Source organism: Gobio gobio (assembly GCF_949357685.1).
Source record: "Gobio gobio genome assembly, chromosome: 16".
Taxonomy (NCBI): Eukaryota; Metazoa; Chordata; class Actinopteri; order Cypriniformes; family Gobionidae; genus Gobio; species Gobio gobio.
This window is the reverse complement of record NC_137109.1, coordinates 5,931,830-5,952,402: the sequence shown is the minus strand read 5'-3', so window position 1 is coordinate 5,952,402 and position 20,573 is coordinate 5,931,830. Positions and strand designations below refer to the sequence as shown.

The following is a 20,573-nucleotide window of genomic DNA, read 5'->3' as shown; positions in this document are numbered from 1 at the left end:
ATTTCACAAGGAGACGAGCCGGCTGGCAGAAGCCCCTCCCATGACGCGAATTTGCAACTGTTGTGTAGTGAATGTCACGCACGAATGAAGCGAATTTCATGTGCGAATGAAGCAAGTGAACTCAAAATGTTCAAGCGTCCAACTAAGTGCGATTTATCCGCTTCATTCACTCCTGTTGTGAATGCCACTTTAAGCATTTGACTATTTAAAGTTGCTGTATGTAAGAATGACAGCTAGTGGTTGAAATAGGTACTGCAGTCCAAATTCTAAATATAGTTTGCCCCGCCCCCTCCTCCTCAAACTCAACGCTCACACAGGTTTCCAGTTTGAGGACACGCAACAGAAGCGAGTGCAATTGACAATGAAAGGCGAGGAGACTTACACACTGCGATCTCTGACCCGGTTTGTTTGCTGGCTTCCATGCCTGTGATATGCTGTGTTGTCCGCCAACCGGCAATCCGTGGTGTAGAAATACTATTGGGTGAACTGGAAATATGCGGTTTCCCCCAGACCAAAACAAAAACAGACATTCGACACGAAACGCACATTTCAAAGTAGAATAACTATATACCCTATTCATTAACAACATGTGATTCTTATTTCACTTCTTTCTGTGCCTTAGTTAGTATATTGATTAATAATAGATTGTTAGCTAATCTGTGTGCTTTGTATATGTGAATTTCTGAAATGCATAACATGGTCAAATCACTTTAAATTGTAATGTAGACGCATGCCTTTTCTGTGAAGCTGCTTTGAAACGATATGTATTGTGAAAAGCGCTATACAAATAAATGTGAATTGAACTGAATTGAATAACTGGCTGTAGCATTGTTTTTCAGAGAAACGAGTATGTGAATTTAGCATGTTTCTTAAATATCTGCAAACATGCTATGAAATTGTTATGCTTTGGTACAGTCAAAAACGTACATCCAGCACCTTTAAAGGGTCATGAAACGCCCTGTTTTAGCAGCCGTCAGTTCTCATTACAGTTTTGAAAAATGCTATCAAAGTGGGCGTGGTTAAGCGCCGGAGTGGAGGGGGATGAGCGGAGACTGACTGTGATTCAGAGTTTTATTTCACTCTCAGTAAAAAGCATCAAAGCCCCCCAAACAAATGTCCCCAAAAATATAAAATTACATAACACAATATACACATGGTTAAGCTCACCTTGGAAAACACAAATACATAAAGCACATATCCTGTGACAGCTATAATTTATTGCACAAATAAATGCACAGCCATTCGCATGTTCTCTGCATAGAAAATATATATACGAATGGAACAAGCTGTTGCATCATTGATAACTTTTGGGACTTATTTTTCAGTGTTTTATGAGCCGTTTGATCGGTTAATGGGCCATAAAGAGCGGTTACACTCACAGTGTGGATGAATCGTGTTTGTTTAGAAGACTCAGGATCTACTGAAGAGAACTTATGCGACGCAGAAACTCTTACAAAGCAAAAATAATTTTAATGAATTAATCGTTCACTAACTAAATGCAATCTCACTCTTTGAAGCGCCTGTCAATCAACGCGTGCTGCTGTGTTCTCATAGGATAAGGACACGCAGACTCGTGAATAATTAAGCAAGTCGTCTTCTTATAGGATAAGGACACGCAGTCTCATGAATAATTAAGTGAGGCCTCTTCTCATAGGATAAGGACACGCAGACTCATGAATAATTATGAGACACCGATGAGTCAACAGTACGAGAAAACTTAAAAGATGACTTTAAACCCAGAAGTTGAATATAGCGCAAACAGGTATCAAATTAACTAGTTTTCTCCTACAATCAAAACGAATGGATGGTTACATTGACTTCTATGATGCTCAACACTCGAGGGTTGAGGGTTTCATGACCCTTTAAATCCAAACAGCAGCTTTTTTTTTTTTTGGTTGGTTGGGCAATGTCAAAGTCCCTTTAATCACCGTTCCTCCCCATTCTGATGCTCAGTTTGAACTTCAGCAGGTCATCTTGACCATGTCTACATCCAAATGCATTGAGTTGCTGCCATGTGATTGGCTGATTATATATTTGCATTAATGAGCAGTTGAACTGGTGTACCTAATAAAGTGGCCGGTGAGTGTCATACTACCAAAATATCAAGAGTACTAGAAATCGACTTTCTGTATTACATAGCCATTCTATTATGCACAACCATTTTCTTTCTTTTGGTTTAGTGGTGAAACATGACCCATCCCAGATGGATATTTCTTCCAGAATTAAGAAACTTGAAATCTCATCAGAACGTCCCCAGACTGTATATAACTCCAACATCATTAGAAACAAAAAACAACTGTACAGCCAAAAATGTAATCTCAGAGTACAATCAACTAGAACAATTTGAGAAGCAGTCTCATTACTTTGCTCAGTCATTCATAAACATCGGTTTGCTTCATTGTCACTTTGTAAACAGCAATTACCTAAATTATTGATTGATAACCTGACAGCAAAGCAGTCGAACAACAAAACAGCTTTTCGATGCCAGTGTAGGACTCATATCAGATAATAGTTAATAAAACTAAGCACTTCTTCCCAGACATTCCTTTTCCCCTTTGATTGTCCAAGTGCATTGAGTTCACAGTAACGCGAAGCTCTTCGGGACGACAGGGATCAATCGAATAGACACCGCTAAGGTCTTGTTTCCTTGAATCCAAGCCAGTTACAAGGAACGAACAAATGCTTGTGTGTTGAGCGTTTGTTTGCGTTTCAGGCCTGCTGTGCGAATGTGGGCTGCTGTTCCTAATGAAGGTTTACAGGGAGAGACATGTGACGCTGCTCCAGCCTTGAAGGAACATCGCTTCCCTTAAATAGATTCACCTTAAAAGACATCTACTCCCATGTGACGAAATTAAATTAATATGCACTGATTTTATATAGAGCAACCAGCAGGAAAAGCCAGGCGAAAAATGAAATATTGAAACATGGAGTTTTGTGGAGTTTAAAGAAATGTTACACTGATTTGCTATTCATAAGGCTTTATGTCTCACTTTGGATCTTTATTACACATATTTCCAATTCAGTATCACATTAAAGACAAGTGAACCAAGAAATTACACTAGGAACCTATTATGCATGCTATTTGGTGAGGCAATTTTTTGAGAATAGATGGTTTCTTGTTCTCTGAATACATTGGAAGCGCCAGCTCCTCGTGTGAAGGCAAAGGCAAAGGCAAATGAATTTACACTGATAATTAGTTAAAGCAAGCATCACTGCTGCTCATATATCATGAGGACCTGTAAGAAACCACCTAGTAACCACCCAGAACACCCTAGCAACCACATACTAATGCGTTTTTTGTACAAATCTAGTTGCCATTGCACTAATTCAGCTGAATATGACACATTTTGGAAGGAGCATTTAAACTTTTCCCATCCATAAAAGGGCCATTCCACTGAAAGCTTCCTCTCCGCATTTTTGATTTGCTGTTAAACAAATCTCCACAAGGGTAAAAGGAAAACACTTAGAAACGGCTGTGACGACTTTAGCACATGGCGTCATCTAAATACACTCAGCGCCGCAACGATTTGACGATTTTATTTAGCATGCTTCAGATCTTTTATGCTGCTTTTGAAATGCAAAAACGAAAAGTGTAGCTGTCACGTTTGAGGAGAAATGGAAACACTTGTACACTTTGCACAGTTTCTCAGTGGTTATAAGAAAAATCATTTGGGTAGCACTTTATTTCAATGGTCCACTTTACACATTCTACTAACTCTTAGTAACTTGTCAATAACATGTCAACTAGCAGTCATTAGAGTGTATCTGCTAACATCTTGTTTTGATGCTCCCGAGCAGACATTCAACTGACTATAAGTAATTTTGCAGTACGTCAACTTATTCTACTAACCCGAACAGTCTACTAATGCTCTAATGAGAGTTAGTTGACATGTAGTTGCAAAGTTACTTATAGTTAGTAGAGTGTCTAAAGTAAACTATCAAAATAAAGCGTAACCATCAATTGTTCTATCACTAAACAAGGTGAATTTGTGTATTACATTTTTCCATATAAAATGTAATCATGGATACCTGTAATTAAGAGCGCTGACATTTAAAAAACACAATTACTAACACTTACAGTAGCTACAGGGCATGTGCTTTTGTATGAGGCTAATAATCGTTAACCAAACAAAGTCATTGATTATCCAATAGGTCAACTGTTTGCATGAACCTTTCATGGCATATATGTAACTGGTCCTATTCAACCTGCTCTGAGTAGGACGTGACCAAGCGGCAACCTCCCGCAGTTTCTCTTGAAGCCAACACGGAAGTGACATCAACTGCAAGTTTTGCAGAAGAGAGCAGAATCTCATTGAGCCCCATGTTAAAATGCCCAACTTTACAGCAGAAGAACACATGTTTACAGCCTGATACAAATTATGGTTTTGGTCTATACAGCTAATTTTGCCCTTCATGAGAACTGTGAGGGGGGTGAATTTTTTTATAACTCATTCGTTTACATTATATAAAGCCTTAAAGTTCTGCATAATTAAGGGCGTGGCCACTTCAAGTGACAGGTGGATAGCCGTTTGTCTGCTGTCTGTTAATCATCACGTCACCTCAGCTCCACCTCCGTCCCGCCTTTTTGCCCATTTTCTGTTATCCACGAGTGACACGCGATGACGCGCTGCCAAGATGGCAACGGCCAGCTCGACCCTACTTCAAAACTGCTCTTTAGAATCCTATGGGTGATGTCACGGACACTACGTCCAAAATTTTTCCACTCTATGGACGTGACCCAGTGTCTACAGACCACAGCCGCTAGCTAGCGACAGCTCTTACTGGCCTACGTCCGTTACAATCTCCCCCCTAAACCTCACTCCCATCCGGGTCACGGCACCAATTGCAACCACTTCTACTTGACCCACTCTGAGCGGTATTCGAACCGGGGTCTCCGGTGTGGGAGGCGGTCATGCTAACAAGGACACTAAAGACCACAGCGGCTAGCGCACCTCTTGAGGCCAACGGAGTGAGGTTTATACACACAGCTCTTACTGGCCTACGTCCGTTACAATCTCCCCCCTAAACCTCACTCCCATCCGGGTCACGGCACCAATTGCAACCACTTCTACTTGACCCACTCTGAGCGGTATTCGAACCGGGGTCTCCGGTGTGGGAGGCGGTCATGCTAACAAGGACACTAAAGACCACAGCGGCTAGCGCACCTCTTGAGGCAAAGGGAGTGAGGGTTACACACACAGCTCTTACTGGCCTACGTCCGTTACACTCACCCCCCTAAACCTCACTCCCATCCGGGTCACGGCACCAAATGTAACCAGTTCTAATCAAGTGGGAGTGGGATTTGAACCAGCTCCGACGTGGGAGGCAGGCATGCTAACAAGGACACTAAAGACCGCAGCCACTAGCATCAGTCGTTAGCACGACTCTTGAGGCAAGGGGAGTGAGGTTTACATGCACAGCTCTTACTGGCCTACGTCCGTTTCACTAACCCCCCCTAAACCTCACTCCCATCCGGGTCACAGCACCAATTGTAACCGGTCCTACTCAACCCACTCTGAGCGGTATTCTAACCGGGGTCTCTGGTGTGGGAGGCGGGTGTGCTTACAAGGACACTAAAGACCGCAGCCACTAGCATCAGTCGTTAGCACGACTCTTGAGGCAAGGGGAGTGAGGTTTACATGCACAGCTCTTACTGGCCTACATCAGTTACACTCACCCCCCTAAACCTCACTCCCATCTGGGTCACAGCACCAAATGTAACCGGTCCTAGTCAACCCGCACAGAGTGGGATTCGAACCTGCTCCGGCATGGGAGGCGGGCGTGCTAACAAGGTCCCTAAAGACCGCGGCAGCTAACGTGCCTCTCGAGGCCAGGTTTACACGCACAGCTCAGTTACACTCACCCCACTAAACCTCACTCCCATCTGGATCAAGGCACCAAATGTAACCTGTCCTACTCGACCCGCTCTAACAGGTTTTAAACCGGGGTCTCTGGTGTGGGAGGGCGTGCTAACAAGGACGCTAAACACCGCAGCCGCTGGTATCAGTCGCTAGCATGCCTCTTGAGGCCAGGGGAGTGAGCTCTTACATATGGAAAAGTAATTTTTTTTTAAGAGTCTGTGAAAAAAATGTAAGATGCTGTGCTGCATCAATTGATATTCAAAGTCAAACACTTCAGCCTAAAAAAGATACCATCTAAATTATTTGGTTTTAAGTCATTGCTAAATCAACCAAAATACATTCATTTATAGCAAACCTCATCTTTAGGCATATTATTCTTTTTTTTCTTGTTCAAAAGGTTTTTTCAAGATGGCAGCTACCGTTACATGTTCGAAAATGACACCGGGACTTGCATCCGATGTTATAGACTGTCTTGAATTATTTCCTGGACGCTTTGTAAGGGGCTCTCTTAGGACCACTGTGCCCCTCGATTTATTAAGATTGCTAAAATCCATCTTCCTTCTCCCCCAGCCCTGTGCGTCTTCAATGCAGGGACATGTACTGTTGCTAGAACAATGTAATCTATTATTTATTCACTCATTGTCTTAAGGCCTGTGCTCTTATCAGTGCAGACACCTCATTAGTATGTGATCGCCGCTCAACATACCGTAACGCAGAGATTCGCGCCTCCTTTACCACAAACCCACCCCCACCTTGACACTTCCCGTTTGATTGGCTGCCTATGTGTGGATCCCAATGGCAGTCAGTGCGGTGAAGCAATATGAGGTCTGTTTGTTAATGAGACGACACTGCAGAGGTTGAGGAGAGGTTTAGAAATCCACACAGCTGCTGAGGTTATCCCATCACAGATCAGCACTGAAGTCAACTGGTGGGTAGCTTCCTTATATGTGCTCAGATGAGTAAGAAATGTTACATATATCACGGCCATTTGTCAGACATCTTACATACTTAAAGGGATAGTTCACCCAAAAATGACAATTCTGTCATCACTGGCCTCATGTTGTTCCAAACGTGCATGCATTTCTTTTTTCTGCTGAACAGAGAAGAGGATATTTTGAAGAATATGGGTAAGCAAATAGTTGATGCACCCCATTGACTTCAATAGTATGGAGACAAATACAGGGGTCCATCAACTGTTTGCTTACCCATATTCTTCAGAATATCTTCTTTTGTGTTCAGCAGAAGAAAGAAATTCATCGAGGTTTGGAATAACTTGAGGCTGAGTAAATGATGTAAATGTTTGGCTGAACTAACCCTTTAAAGCTCATGTACTACGAAGTGTGCTTTTGGTTGATCTGACATCTAGACCTCGCCTGTTATAAAAAAAAGAAAGAAATATTCCTTAAATGGTTTGTGTATATATTGGACAGGCTGATAAATATGCCAATATATGGCCATTTCAAAATGTATTATTCAATGGAAATGGTCATTTCATCTAAGAGTGGCCATTTGTCCTCCTACTTGTTTAAAACGGTAATATAATTAATAAATATATTAATAAAACAATAGGTTAATATTAAGTGACGGACATTTTAGACACAATATTGTCAATGCCAACTGTTTTTGCTCTATTCTGCCACACACAGAGACGCACAAATACTTCTAAACAGAGAAGCGCTGCCTTTCCGATCAACACAGTTGTGTTTTGCTCCTGAATGAATCAGCCATTTTGAACGAATCAATTGAATGAATAAATCAGTGATTCGCTCATTACGACAGTGGCTTGCTGCCATGGTTTTAGTTTCATATTTAAAGAATAATTTTTTAAAACTTTCATATTTTCCAATAATTCATATTTCTATATTCAATATATTTTATATTTAAAGTGTTAATTTCGTAATATTATGTGTGCAGCTCTAACTGCACTGTAAATGCATTCATGGTTAAAGAATCTTTGTAAATACATTTAAATATCACCCCTTAATGGAAAAGTTAATTTCTGTCACTGCTTATAGATTCAGTTTTTATCCTGCAATTGTATACACTGATCAGGCATAACATTATGACCGGTGAAGTGACTAACACTGATTATCTCTTCATCACCTGTTAGTGGGTGGGACATATTAGGCAGCAAGTGAACATTTTGTCCTCAAAGTTGATGTGCAAGAAGCAGGAAAAATGGGCAAGCGTTAGGATTTGAGCGAGTTTGACAAGGGCCAAATTGTGATGGCGAGACGACTGGGTCAGAGCATCTCCAAAACTGCAGCTCTTGTGGGCTGTTCCCGGTCTGCAGTGGTCAGTCTCTATCAAAAGTGCTCCAAGGAAGGAACAGTGGAGAACCTGAGACAGGATCATTGATGCCCGTGGGGAGTGAAGGCTGGCCCGTGTGGTCCGATCAAACAGACGAGCTACTGGAGCTCAAACTGCTCAAGAAGTTAATGCTGGTTCTGATAGAAAGCTGTCAGAATACACAGAGCATCTCAGTTTGTTGCGTATGGGGCGGCACAGCCGCTGACCCCTGTCTTACAATTATCCACTGGCAAAGCGGTATTATATACATAACACACACACACACACATACATATATAGTCTCCACCCTTCACACTAGATATCGATATGAATAGTGAGTGTCCAAAGTCCAAAGGTAGGAAATATTCAAGTCTCAAATAAAACAATATTATGTTTCTGCCTCTCCAATAATTCCATGAAAATCTGGGGTTGTGTAATCATTTATGCTATCTTTCTCACACCTATCGGTACCTCTACAGTGCTGGGGTTATTCTGCGTTGCCAAGGGAACTTGCTTTTGAATTCAAAGTGATTTTGACTCAGAAATACCAACAGACTGTGCCCACAAAGCACTTCTATCATCTACCGAATGCTCATCCTCTTATTGCAACACTTTCACTTGCAAATCAGACCGGGCAAGCATGGATGCCGCGAAAGAACTGTCATAATTACAAAGGGATTCGATCGCAAAAAAAAAAAAACATCAAAGCAGAAATACAAAACGACTTGTCATGTACTAAGCAGGCGTAACGGTGACTGAAGGGGGAAAACATTTCCACAAAATATCAGAAGTTTCTCTGGGAAAACTGAAAGTATGAAATTCTCTCCCACGGTCCCTCCCTGACCTCTCCACTCTATCCGAACTCCAAACCCAAGTGAAAGCACATCTCTTCATGTTATACTATACCATGGCTTTTTTGCTCTTATATAGTTTCTGCCTGGCTTTTATCATGCTTTGTGCTACTGTGTGTTATTATTATTATCATTACGCTATTCAGTCATTACCGATACGTTTCATGTGAGGTCCACAGTGAGGCATGATGTTAGTAGGTTGGATCATTACAGTAAAGATTATGGGATAATATATGGGGTGATAGAAACTCTTCACTGCAGCTATTAGATACAGTGGTTCTCCACTAGTTCTAATGCAGCACTGAGCTGAAATCTATCAACGTTCTGACTGGTTTAGTACCAGTGGACAAGGACGATAATTAACACAGGTCACAGAAATTCCACCAATCCATCTCAGTGATACGAAGCAGAAACAAGCTCATATACTCACAGGCATGAGTGACAGAGAAACTGTTGGAGGACTCCAGGTTATCTACGTTGTAATTGAGATGGAAGGGTTTCTCAGTCATGTTCTGGTTGGTGTTGTAGAGCTGCACAGCGAATCTGAAAGCGCTGTGTTCTTGCACGGTGGAACGCATGAAGAGCCCACCTTTATGAAGAGCAAACAGCAATGAATCAAAGATATGCATGCATTTAAAACAAGCGCCTTAGCCTAAATCAGCACTAGATAGTGTCACGTCCATTTAGGCACATTCATGGACTTACATCCATTCGTAGGAAGGAACTTTCTCTTAAGTTTATGAAAAGCGATTGATAGCTGGCATGCATGCTGATTAATGCACAGCTAAACATTTCGCATAAATACAATCATAATCGTAGTTATGCCTATACGGTTAGGTATCGTTTGCGATGATTCCTTTAATTGTATTAGTGCACGTTGCTGCAGCGGGGGATACTACGTCTTCGTTAATGCATGCATATACATAACACGTCGAAACCCGACATCGACATACAAAGCCTGGCGATAAAAGAAAGGCAAGCGTATCCGGACGGACTCACCGATGTTTATCTGATTGGGGAAGCCAGCGAGAGATGTGCCGAATAGCCATAATAAAAAAAGCAGCGCGCTTTGAGCCATGTTTTCCTCCTGCCTCAAAAAAACCCCAAGCCTCATAAAACGAACTGTTTGAGGAGAATCATAAACGCAAAAATCCAGCCGTGAGTGAAGCGGAGCGACTCATGGAGAACAATTCTTCTGCATGTGAGGAGAGAGAGAGAGAGAGAGAGAGAGAGAGACAGACCGAGAGAGGGAGAGAGAAAGAGAGAGAGAGGGGGGAGATGGAGAGAGGGACTGGTGCTGAAGATGGTCGAGGCGACTGAGAGCATCACATTCAGAGTGAGCGCGAGCGGCTCCTCCAATTGGACCAGCAGGGCGATATTGATCAAACTTGAACTGACGTTGAGGAAGAAGAAGAAGGAGATTTGGTAACACTTTCTATGAAGCCTGTATATTAAATGCATGCATTGGAGATTTACATAATGCATTATAATACGCATTGACCACATTTGGAATGCATTATTAAATATTAACACTATAAACAATAAAAAAAAGGGTTCAAATATTATTGGCTGCCCTCACCGACTGATGCAAACTTTTAAAGATGCATTGTTAGACATGATGCAACACATCTGGTTTCGGTCTAGTGTTGCGGAATTACATTATGCACCGTTTAAAGATGTCTAGATAGTAATGTAATACATTCAAACTGAGGTTATTCGCGAGAACATTCATCTGCGTCATGAAAATGATCAGAAGGTCTCGGTGGAAAACCACCAGCCTCAAGACGACCAGTCATAAATGACCTCCGATGCTGCTGCGTACGTGTCAAGGGTTCGGTTTATTTAACACGCGTGATTGCCTTCATTAAAACGCGCCGTTCTGATGTTATTTATGCGCGCGCCTTTATTGCCGACTGCAGCTCGCACGCTCTCGCGAACTCAAAGTTAGTTTAATAACGCAGTGGACTCAGATCAGGTGTCACTGGAGAAGCAGACTGTGGGATCCTATTGTTTTGGGAGGCGATGACGCGTAACGCGAAACTCCATCGATCGCGTTAGGAATCGTTTACCGCAGCGGTGGATGGAGAGCGGCGTGAGGTCATGTTTGAAGGGGATTCGCACGCGTTACTGCGTTTAAATAAATGACACGAAAATCGCCCCCTAAACCCTCAATGACCATTCCCTACTTTAGTCCACTAATACAGTTCACTTGAAGGAGTGAATTCGGACAGCCGGTGTGTGTGTTCATCGGCTGTATTGCGGTGCGATGTGGGATAGAATGAGCGCACTCAATAACGTCCACATGGTCTCGGATAACACTACAAATGGCTGTCCCTTAAAATAGAGCCCTATTTATGGGTAAAGGAGGCGATTTCGGATTCAGCCGAAGTGTTTTAGAAGTTGAGCTGTGGACGCGCGTCTAAAAACGCGTCACCAACGCGCAAATCACAGACGCAACGCAACGCCCGTTTGACGCGTGTTTGCACAGATCTACAGTTTCTATCAACACTAATTAAAACATGACAGATGAGTGAACCCACCTCAGGGAAAACACTGAAAGAGCCTGTCTAATGTTAATGAATGAATGAATAAATTAAGTGAATTAATTAATTAATTAATGAAGTGAGTGAGTGAATGAATGAATTAAGTGAATAAATGAATCAACAAATGAAGTGAATGAATGAATGAGTGAATGAATGAATGAGCTGAGAGAGCTAGCTGTATATTGACTCTTTTCCACTGAAGTAGAGAGCTGTCCTGCACAGGATGGATTTTTCTGTCCCGCTCCCACAAATATATGTTACCCGCACGCAACATTCATGTTTGTCCTGCTCCTGTCCGCAAAGTCCCGCATAAAAGTATGAATAGATTTCTGCTGTACATTCATGACATTTCCATGAAATAGTTTCAAGTTACTTTTGGCCCAGTCAGCCAACACACTCCAGCATAAATACTCTTATTTTTTAAAGCATCAACTTTCACAAACCACTGTTCATTTAACTTAAAATCAAGCAGAGGCCACTGCCTGCATGGCAGAATGTGCGCTCCCTTAACCCTCTGGGGTACTTCGGGTAAAAAAAATGACCCGAAGCGCTTTATAATAAAAAAAAAAAAATCGTAGCTTCATCGGAATGGTCCGAAACTTGGTGACTTTATTGGTACTTGGTATATAAAAACATTGGGGACAGGATTTGAAAAGTCTAAGTGGTCGTGAAAAAAATAGTCACACTCAGGACCTTCGGGTCAGAAATGACCCCCATAAATGAATGGGAAATTGGCCAAAATATGAAAATACTGAGTTTTTTTTGTGCATACAATCTACAAATCAGCAAAAAAAATGACTCAACAGTGAAGGGGTGAATCTCTAAAACATCAAGAGTGCAAAACAGACAAAATAACTCACACACACACACACACACTTATACACACAAAAACACACGCGCACACAAATGAACGCGTGTCATTCCAAAAGCTAATTTTGGGAAATGTGTGAAATAAAAGCAATTATTCATCAATAAAGTGCAATGAAAGCATGAGACTGTAAGCCATCAAGGTTGCAAAATAGACACACTCACACACACATAGGGAAATATGAGACTGGTGAAACTGTAACAGAGAAATGTGAAAATATGTGAAATAAAATCAATGAATCAAATAAAACAATGGGTAACAAAATGCTTTCCATTTGTTCTCTTTCTTATGCAATGTTCAGGTTTGACTGTATTATAAAGTAAAAGTGGCACTTCAAATGACCATTTCATATTTAATAACAGATTCTCAAAGACTATTTTTGTCAAGTTTTTTGTTTGTTTGTGAAGTGCATAATTATTGCATAAATATTAATTATAAATCATAAAAATTATCTCATATAACATATAAGAAAAAAATATTATTGAACAAAAATATATTTCATTGATTCTACAAAAATTTTTTTTAATCTTAATCCCGCCCTCCGGGTCATTTTTGACCCGAAAGTCCTGAGTGTGACCCATAAATGAAGTGCCCCAGAGTACCCGTAATAAACCCTAAAATATCTCAGTTCATCTCGATTTCACAAAGCTCTGTTATAATCAGTGAAGCTGACTGCACAATCAATCTTTCATAATGTTATACATTTTGTTATAATTAGAAGTTTTGAGTGGTGAGTGGATGCTGACTTAAATGCATCTGATTGGCCACTGCATTCAAGAAATCAACACATGCATTATATTGCCAAAAGTTTTGGGACGCCTGCCTTTACATGAACTGTAATGGTAAATGGTAAATGGACTGCATTTATATAGCGCTTTTATACAGACCTACGGCCATCCAAAGCGCTTTACATTTTTGCCTCACATTCACCCATTCACACACTCATTCATACACCGACGGCGGTGTCAGCCTTGCAAGGCGCCATCCAGCTCGTCGGGAGCAGCTGGGGTTAGGTGTCTTGCTCATGGACACCTCGACACTTGGTCAGGTGGAACCGGGGATCGAACCACCAACCTTCCGGTTTGTAGACAACCTACAACCTGTAATGACATCCCATTCTTAATCGTTAGGGTTCAATTTGGAGTTGTCCCACCCTTTACAGCTCTAACAACTTCAACTCTTCTGGGAAGGCTTTCCACAAGGTTTAAGAGTGTGTTTATGGGGATTTTTGACCATTCTTCTAGAAGCGCATTTGTGAGATCAGGCACTGATGTTGGACGAGGCTCTCAGTCTCCGCTCTAATTCATCCCAAAGCTGTTCTATCGGGTTGAGGTCAGGACTCTGTGCAGGCCAGTCCAGTTCCTCCACACCAAACTCCTCATCCATGTCTTTATGGAGCGACGCTTTGTGCACTGGAGCGCAGTCATGTTGGGACAGGAAGGGGCCGTCCCCAAACTGTTCCCACAAAGCTGGGAGCATGAAATTGTCCAAAATGTCTAGGTGAAGCATTTAGAGTTCCTTTCACTGGAACTAAGGGGCCAAGCCCAACCCCTGAAAAACAACCTCACACCATAATCCCCCCTCCAACAAACTTTACACTTGGCACAATGCAGTCAGGCAAGTCCCGTTCTCCTGGCAACCGTCAAACCCAGACTCGTCCATCAGATCGCCAGACAGAGAAGCGTGATTGGTCACTCCAGAGAACATGTCTCCACTGCTCTAGAGTCCAGTGGCGGCGCGCTTTACCCCACTGCATCCCACACTTTGCATTGCACTTGGTGATGTAAGGCTTGGATGAGCTGCTCGGCCATGGAAACCCATTCCATGAAGCTCTACACACTGATCTTGAGCTCATCTGAAGGCCACAGAAGTTTGGAGGTCTGGAGCTCTTGACTCTGCAACTTCTGTGACCCTCAGCATGTGCTGACCCCGCTCTGTGATTTTACGCGGCCTACCATTTTGTTCTTTCACTAATGTGTGTAGAAGCGTCTACAGGTCTTGATTTATACACCTGTGGCCATGAGGTGATTGAACACCTGATCTCAGTGATTTGGAGGGGCGTCCCAATACTTTTGGCAATATAGTGTATGTCTGTGATTGGCTACATTGCACAACGCTGCAAAAATATGTTATAAATAGAAACTCTGTCAATGCTTTGCGCCTGTAAATCATTTATATAGGTGTTCTTGTTGCTTTCCTGCAAAAGATGAATAACAATTTATTTGTTTTTAGATTTCTATTTTGCGGGAGTCACGCAAATCGTCTTATTCTCCCACTGCCTTACCGAGTACCTTACCGCCCGCGCCCACATCCTGTCCCGCGTCGCACTCTGTTGCGTCGTGTCCCGCGGGACTGCAGGTCTCCACACTGAAGCGGTTATTGGGCTGCTGTCCGTGGTCCTGAACACATTTTATTCCTGTCAAACGATATGCAATTTCGTTTATTGTAGATTGATGATGTGAGAAGGCTGCCCTGGGCTATACTTTATATATTACCGTGTTCAATACTGTGCATTTACTCGAGTGAGTGACGCTGTGTACGTCTGTGTAACTGCATGCAACTCTTCCCCGTCCCAACCAATAAATAAATGACCGAAACACTGTGAAATTATATTTACATGTGAATCTATAATATAGAATTACAACACACAGTAATTGGACTATAATAACATTATTAGAGATGATTTGAGTCTCTTTGAGGTTTTTAACTAAAGCACGTATAGCCTTGCATCGCCTGTCCTCTGTGTATTTTTGTCAGTCGGAAGAACAATTGAGGGATGACAGTTCCATTTATCGTGGGCTGCAAAGCTCTAGCAAAATGGAGTTTTTAATTGCATTGCAGACAGACAAGGCTTTAGCTATTGATACTAAAATTGGCTTGTGCCCCCAGTGCAGCATTGCAAAGGGAAACGTCACCGCAAGTTCCCTTCAACAGCAATTCTGCAATCACTAGCAAGTGTGCTCACCAAAATGAGTAATAAAGAAGATGTACTAGTTCATTTCAGAGCGGAAGAAGTGAACTCCCCAACGTCTCCCAGGACTAAGTACAGTGCTACAAAATGCTTCATTAAAACTAATAAACAAATAAAAGATACTTTTGTCTGTATTAAAACTTCCGCTTCTGAAATGCTCTGGTTGTTTATTGGATGAGATGTGACCTTGAGCGCATGTGTTGTGTGGTCAGGCCATACAGAGCGTCTTTCATGAAGGTGAGCGTCCAGCACACACTCTTCCCCACATTAACGCGTCGCGTGAAGGAGCCAATGAGAGAACAGCATCGATTTCCCCTAGGACTGTCATCGTTGTCATCTACTTAATGAACACTCGGGTCATTCGCCTTACCATCCTCATCATATAAAAACTGACCCCATCATCATCAAAGGGTAGAGTTTCATTGCTGCTCTAAGGCATTAAAGGCGATTGATTCGATTTGAAGATATATAAATACATATGTGTGTTATGCATTATTTACAGTCTAATGAAATGAAAGAACTGGGAATCATAACAGAAATGCTCTGTTGATCAATGACAGATTCCTGTAAATCTTCTAACTAGTGGGAAATTATATTTTAAAGGTTCCTAATTTTGTTTTGGAGTCTCCTGTAATAGGTTTGCATGCATCCAGGTAAAAAATAAATAAGTAAAAATTATAAAATTTCTTTAAATTCACAGTTCAGAATCATAGTGTCTGAAACGGTTTGATTAAGGATTCGGGTCTCTCTAAACCCCTCATTTCCAAGAGCCTGTCTGCTCTGATTGGTCGGATGGTCCAGTCTGTTGTGATTGGTCTACTCTGCTCTGATTGGTCAGATGGTCCAGTCTGTTGTGATTGGTCTACTCTGCTCTGATTGGTCAGATGGCCCAGTCTGTTGTGATTGGTCTACTCTGCTCTGATTGGTCAGATGGCCCAGTCTGTTGTGATTGGTCTACTCTGCTCTGATTGGTCGGATGGCCCAGTCTGTTGTGATTGGTCTACTCTGCTCTGATTGGTCAGATGGTCCAGTCTGTTGTGATTGGTCTACTCTGCTCTGATTGGTCAGATGGTCCAGTCTGTTGTGATTGGTCTACTCTGCTCTGATTGGTCGGATAGCCCAGTCTGTTGTGATTGGTCTACTCTGCTCTGATTGGTCGGATAGCCCAGTCTGTTGTGATTGGTCTACTCTGCTCTGATTGGTCAGATGGTCCAGTCTGTTGTGATTGGTCTACTCTGCTCTGATTGGTCAGATGGCCCAGTCTGTTGTGATTGGTCTACTCTGCTCTGATTGGTCAGATGGCCCAGTCTGTTGTGATTGGTCTACTCTGCTCTGATTGGTCGGATGGCCCAGTCTGTTGTGATTGGTCTACTCTGCTCTGATTGGTCAGATGGTCCAGTCTGTTGTGATTGGTCTACTCTGCTCTGATTGGTCAGATGGTCCAGTCTGTTGTGATTGGTCTACTCTGCTCTGATTGGTCGGATAGCCCAGTCTGTTGTGATTGGTCTACTCTGCTCTGATTGGTCGGATAGCCCAGTCTGTTGTGATTGGTCTACTCTGCTCTGATTGGTCAGATGGCCCAGTCTGTTGTGATTGGTCTACTCTGCTCTGATTGGTCAGATGGCCCAGTCTGTTGTGATTGGTCTACTCTGCTCTGATTGGTCAGATGGCCCAGTCTGTTGTGATTGGTCTACTCTGCTCTGATTGGTCGGATAGCCCAGTCTGTTGTGATTGGTCTACTCTGCTCTGATTGGTCAGATAGCCCAGTCTGTTGTGACTGGTCTACTCTGCTCTGATTGGTCAGATGGCCCAGTCTGTTGTGATTGGTCTACTCTGCTCTGATTGGTCGGATGGTCCAGTCTGTTGTGATTGGTCTACTCTGCTCTGATTGGTCGGATAGCCCAATCTGTTGTGATTGGTCTACTCTGCTCTGATTGGTCAGATGGTCCAGTCTGTTGTGATTGGTCTACTCTGCTCTGATTGGTCAGATGGCCCAGTCTGTTGTGATTGGTCTACTCTGCTCTGATTGGTCGGATGGCCCAGTCTGTTGTGATTGGTCTACTCTGCTCTGATTGGTCAGATGGTCCAGTCTGTTGTGATTGGTCTACTCTGCTCTGATTGGCCAGATGGTCCAGTCTGTTGTGATTGATCTACTCTGCTCTGATTGGTCGGATAGCCCAGTCTGTTGTGATTGGTCTACTCTGCTCTGATTGGTCGGATAGCCCAGTCTGTTGTGATTGGTCTACTCTGCTCTGATTGGTCAGATGGTCCAGTCTGTTGTGATTGGTCTACTCTGCTCTGATTGGTCAGATGGTCCAGTCTGTTGTGATTGGTCTACTCTGCTCTGATTGGTCGGATAGCCCAATCTGTTGTGATTGGTCTACTCTGCTCTGATTGGTCAGATGGTCCAGTCTGTTGTGATTGGTCTACTCTGCTCTGATTGGTCAGATGGTCCAGTCTGTTGTGATTGGTCTACTCTGCTCTGATTGGTCGGATAGCCCAATCTGTTGTGATTGGTCTACTCTGCTCTGATTGGTCAGATGGTCCAGTGTGTTGTGATTGGTCTACTCTGCTCTGATTGGTCGGATAGCCCAGTCTGTTGTGATTAGTCTACTCTGCTCTGATTGGTCGGATAGCCCAGTATGTTGTGATTGGTCTACTCTACTCTGATTGATCAGATGGCCCAGTTTGAAAACGGTGTCTTCTTGACATGAAAAACACGAACCAAACGTTATGCAAATTAGATGACAGAGGATACAAACCTACATATGTTTGTAACAGTAAGTGACACTGGAATTCCTGACGACTTGTTTCGTTATATTGAGAAACAATAACTCAATTTATCTGCACTTTAAATTTTCTGCACTTTTTTAATGTTACCTTCACAATCAGCTATATCACACACACAAGAAAGATCATATCTGAAAAAGCAGAATAGGGGCACTTTAAGCAATCTTATTTGCAATACACATTGTGTCAAAGCAGCTTCACAGAAATAGTGAATAATGGATAGTTTGGCAATATTATAGACAATCAACCACTTGATATTTAAGAAAAGCCTTTATCACTTTATGTGAGTGTAAGACCCAGAATCTGCCCTACCTAAATGTACGGCTACTGAGTTTAACCAATGCACAAAGACAAATAAAACAGACAATCATGTCAGAGAGAAGACCCTGACCCACATATGTTTCTTAAAATAAATAATAATTCAACCTTGTTATGAAATGGCAATAAAATGATGATTAAACAATGATTTTAAACTGAAAATAACTCTCAAATGTGTAAGGAAAATGCATTTATTTCCTAATGTTCAAGCCACTTCGAGCCATTAACGATGCAATTTCTGCACCACTAGTGTCACCAAATGTCACTAAATGTGTCGAAAGAGTCCCAGTGTTTACATTCTTTAGGAATGTAACGTATAAATGGCTTGTTTCGGCACACTAAACTGTGACGAGAGAAAATATTGTATTATTAAATTATATCCAATGCCAATTTCCTTATTTTTGCACTTCTTTATTTTTCATTAACCCATTGACAATTTAGTCCTACTCCCGGTTGGGTTGGATGATACAAAGTAACAGAGATCTCTGCTGCCAATATCCTCGGAAAAGGTGAGACTTTTTAATCTTTGCCTGTCATGGCGATGGCCCAGATGTGTCAGGACCATTCATTCACATTAGCCCATATCTTGACTTGAAAAACATGCACTGGAAAACTGTGGGATGTAATGACAGGGGCAACACGGCATCATTCAAAGAGACAGTTGGCTAAAGCCCCTCTACATCAGTGGAGCCCAGTGACATTTAAACGGGGAAAGAGCCAATTACTCCTTTTTTTTCTTTTCTCCAGACCGGTTAGGTTGATGTCAAGTGCTCGGCTACACACATAAGAGCAAGTTAAGAGTTAAGAGTTTGTTTACCCATGGCATCGGAAGCCGTGCAATTGCACACCATCCACTAAATTGCAACTTCTTGAAATGAGCACTGAACTTCGTAAAATCGTGTTGTGTTATCTGCTGCGTACAAAATGGCATTATTGAGGAATGCTGTGAGATTATAGTTATTGAAATGTGTCGCGGCGCTAGAGTGGCCGTGACACACTTACAGAAATAACCGCTTGGACAGTCTTTAAACGCCATATCCAGGTCTGTGTCACAACGCTCCTCATGCGATTTGGTTTCTTTGCAAACGCTCTTTGCAGAAGTGTGACAGAGGCTTCTGTGTTATCAGCTGAGCAGACTGACACACTTACAGGCCCCCAGGGCCAAAGCAGGCATGGTCATGTGACTGCACTCCTCAGCATGACAGCATGAATCTCCAGAACTGATCAAGGGAATGGCGGGTACACATGCTTTGCATTTCATACGAGTGAGTGGTACAGTTTGAAGTCTATGCATTCAAAACTCTACGTATGTCAGAGTGAAATGGGATATTCAGCAAGGAAACATCTCATTTTATCCAATGAGAATGAATGGGATTGTACAAACTGGGAGTTGCGTAATAGAATAGAGCCACAAGTTTTTTTGGGAGGGATTTGTGAAGGAATGAGGGGGAGCAGGTTATTATATTTTGATAAAGCATGATAAGTAGGAAAGAACATTTAGAAAGTAAATAGGGGCATTTTAATTTCCTGTTAGCATTACCTAGCTATTCAGATGGGATGTGTGGTGGAATGATGAGAACCGCCCAAATGGACTCGCCATCATTTCATACAGGGTAACATCATAGCTGTCAACCCTCCCGTTTTTTCCGGGTTTCTCATGTATTTTAGCTCTTTTCCCGCTGTCTTCCCGTTTTAGTATTTTCCTGTAAAATATCCCGTATTTTTACGCTCTGATTGTGTTAACTCAGAACACGCAACTATCTGTGTCTGTGAAGTGGCTTACACTTGGGTTGCTAGACCTCCAGTCAAGCAGGTGGCAGTACACCGTTGAAGAAGGGAGGAAGAGGGAAAAAGTAGCAGGAAGTGAACTGTGATGTGCTATGATGGATCCGGACGCCGACGGCCAAAATCACAGCATTAACCACCAACTAGGGCTGTGCGATATTGAAGAAAAATGTGATATGCGGTATCCTTGTTAAAGGAACACTCCCCCTTTTTTGAAAATAGGCTCATTTTACAAGTCCCCTAGAGTTAAATAGTTGAGTTTTACCGTTTTTGAATCCATTCAGCCGATCTTTGTAT

The 20,573-nt window shown here is 42.3% G+C and overlaps 1 protein-coding gene across 2 annotated transcripts in view; it reads right to left on the bottom strand.

Moving 5' to 3' along the window:
• The window catches only part of gria3b (glutamate receptor, ionotropic, AMPA 3b), a 213,026-nt gene extending 202,822 nt beyond the window's left edge, over window positions 1-10,204 (bottom strand). For both annotated transcript variants that reach the window (XM_079838982.1, XM_079838983.1), the window contains exons 1-2: window positions 10,001-10,204; window positions 9,432-9,590 (exon numbers count right to left, since the gene is read on the bottom strand). In XM_079838982.1, the coding sequence (XP_079695108.1) occupies window positions 9,432-9,590; window positions 10,001-10,115 (274 nt within the window). In that variant the 5' untranslated portion in view covers window positions 10,116-10,204. The remainder of the gene's footprint in view (window positions 1-9,431; window positions 9,591-10,000) is intronic.
• Between the last annotated feature and the right edge of the window lie 10,369 nt (window positions 10,205-20,573).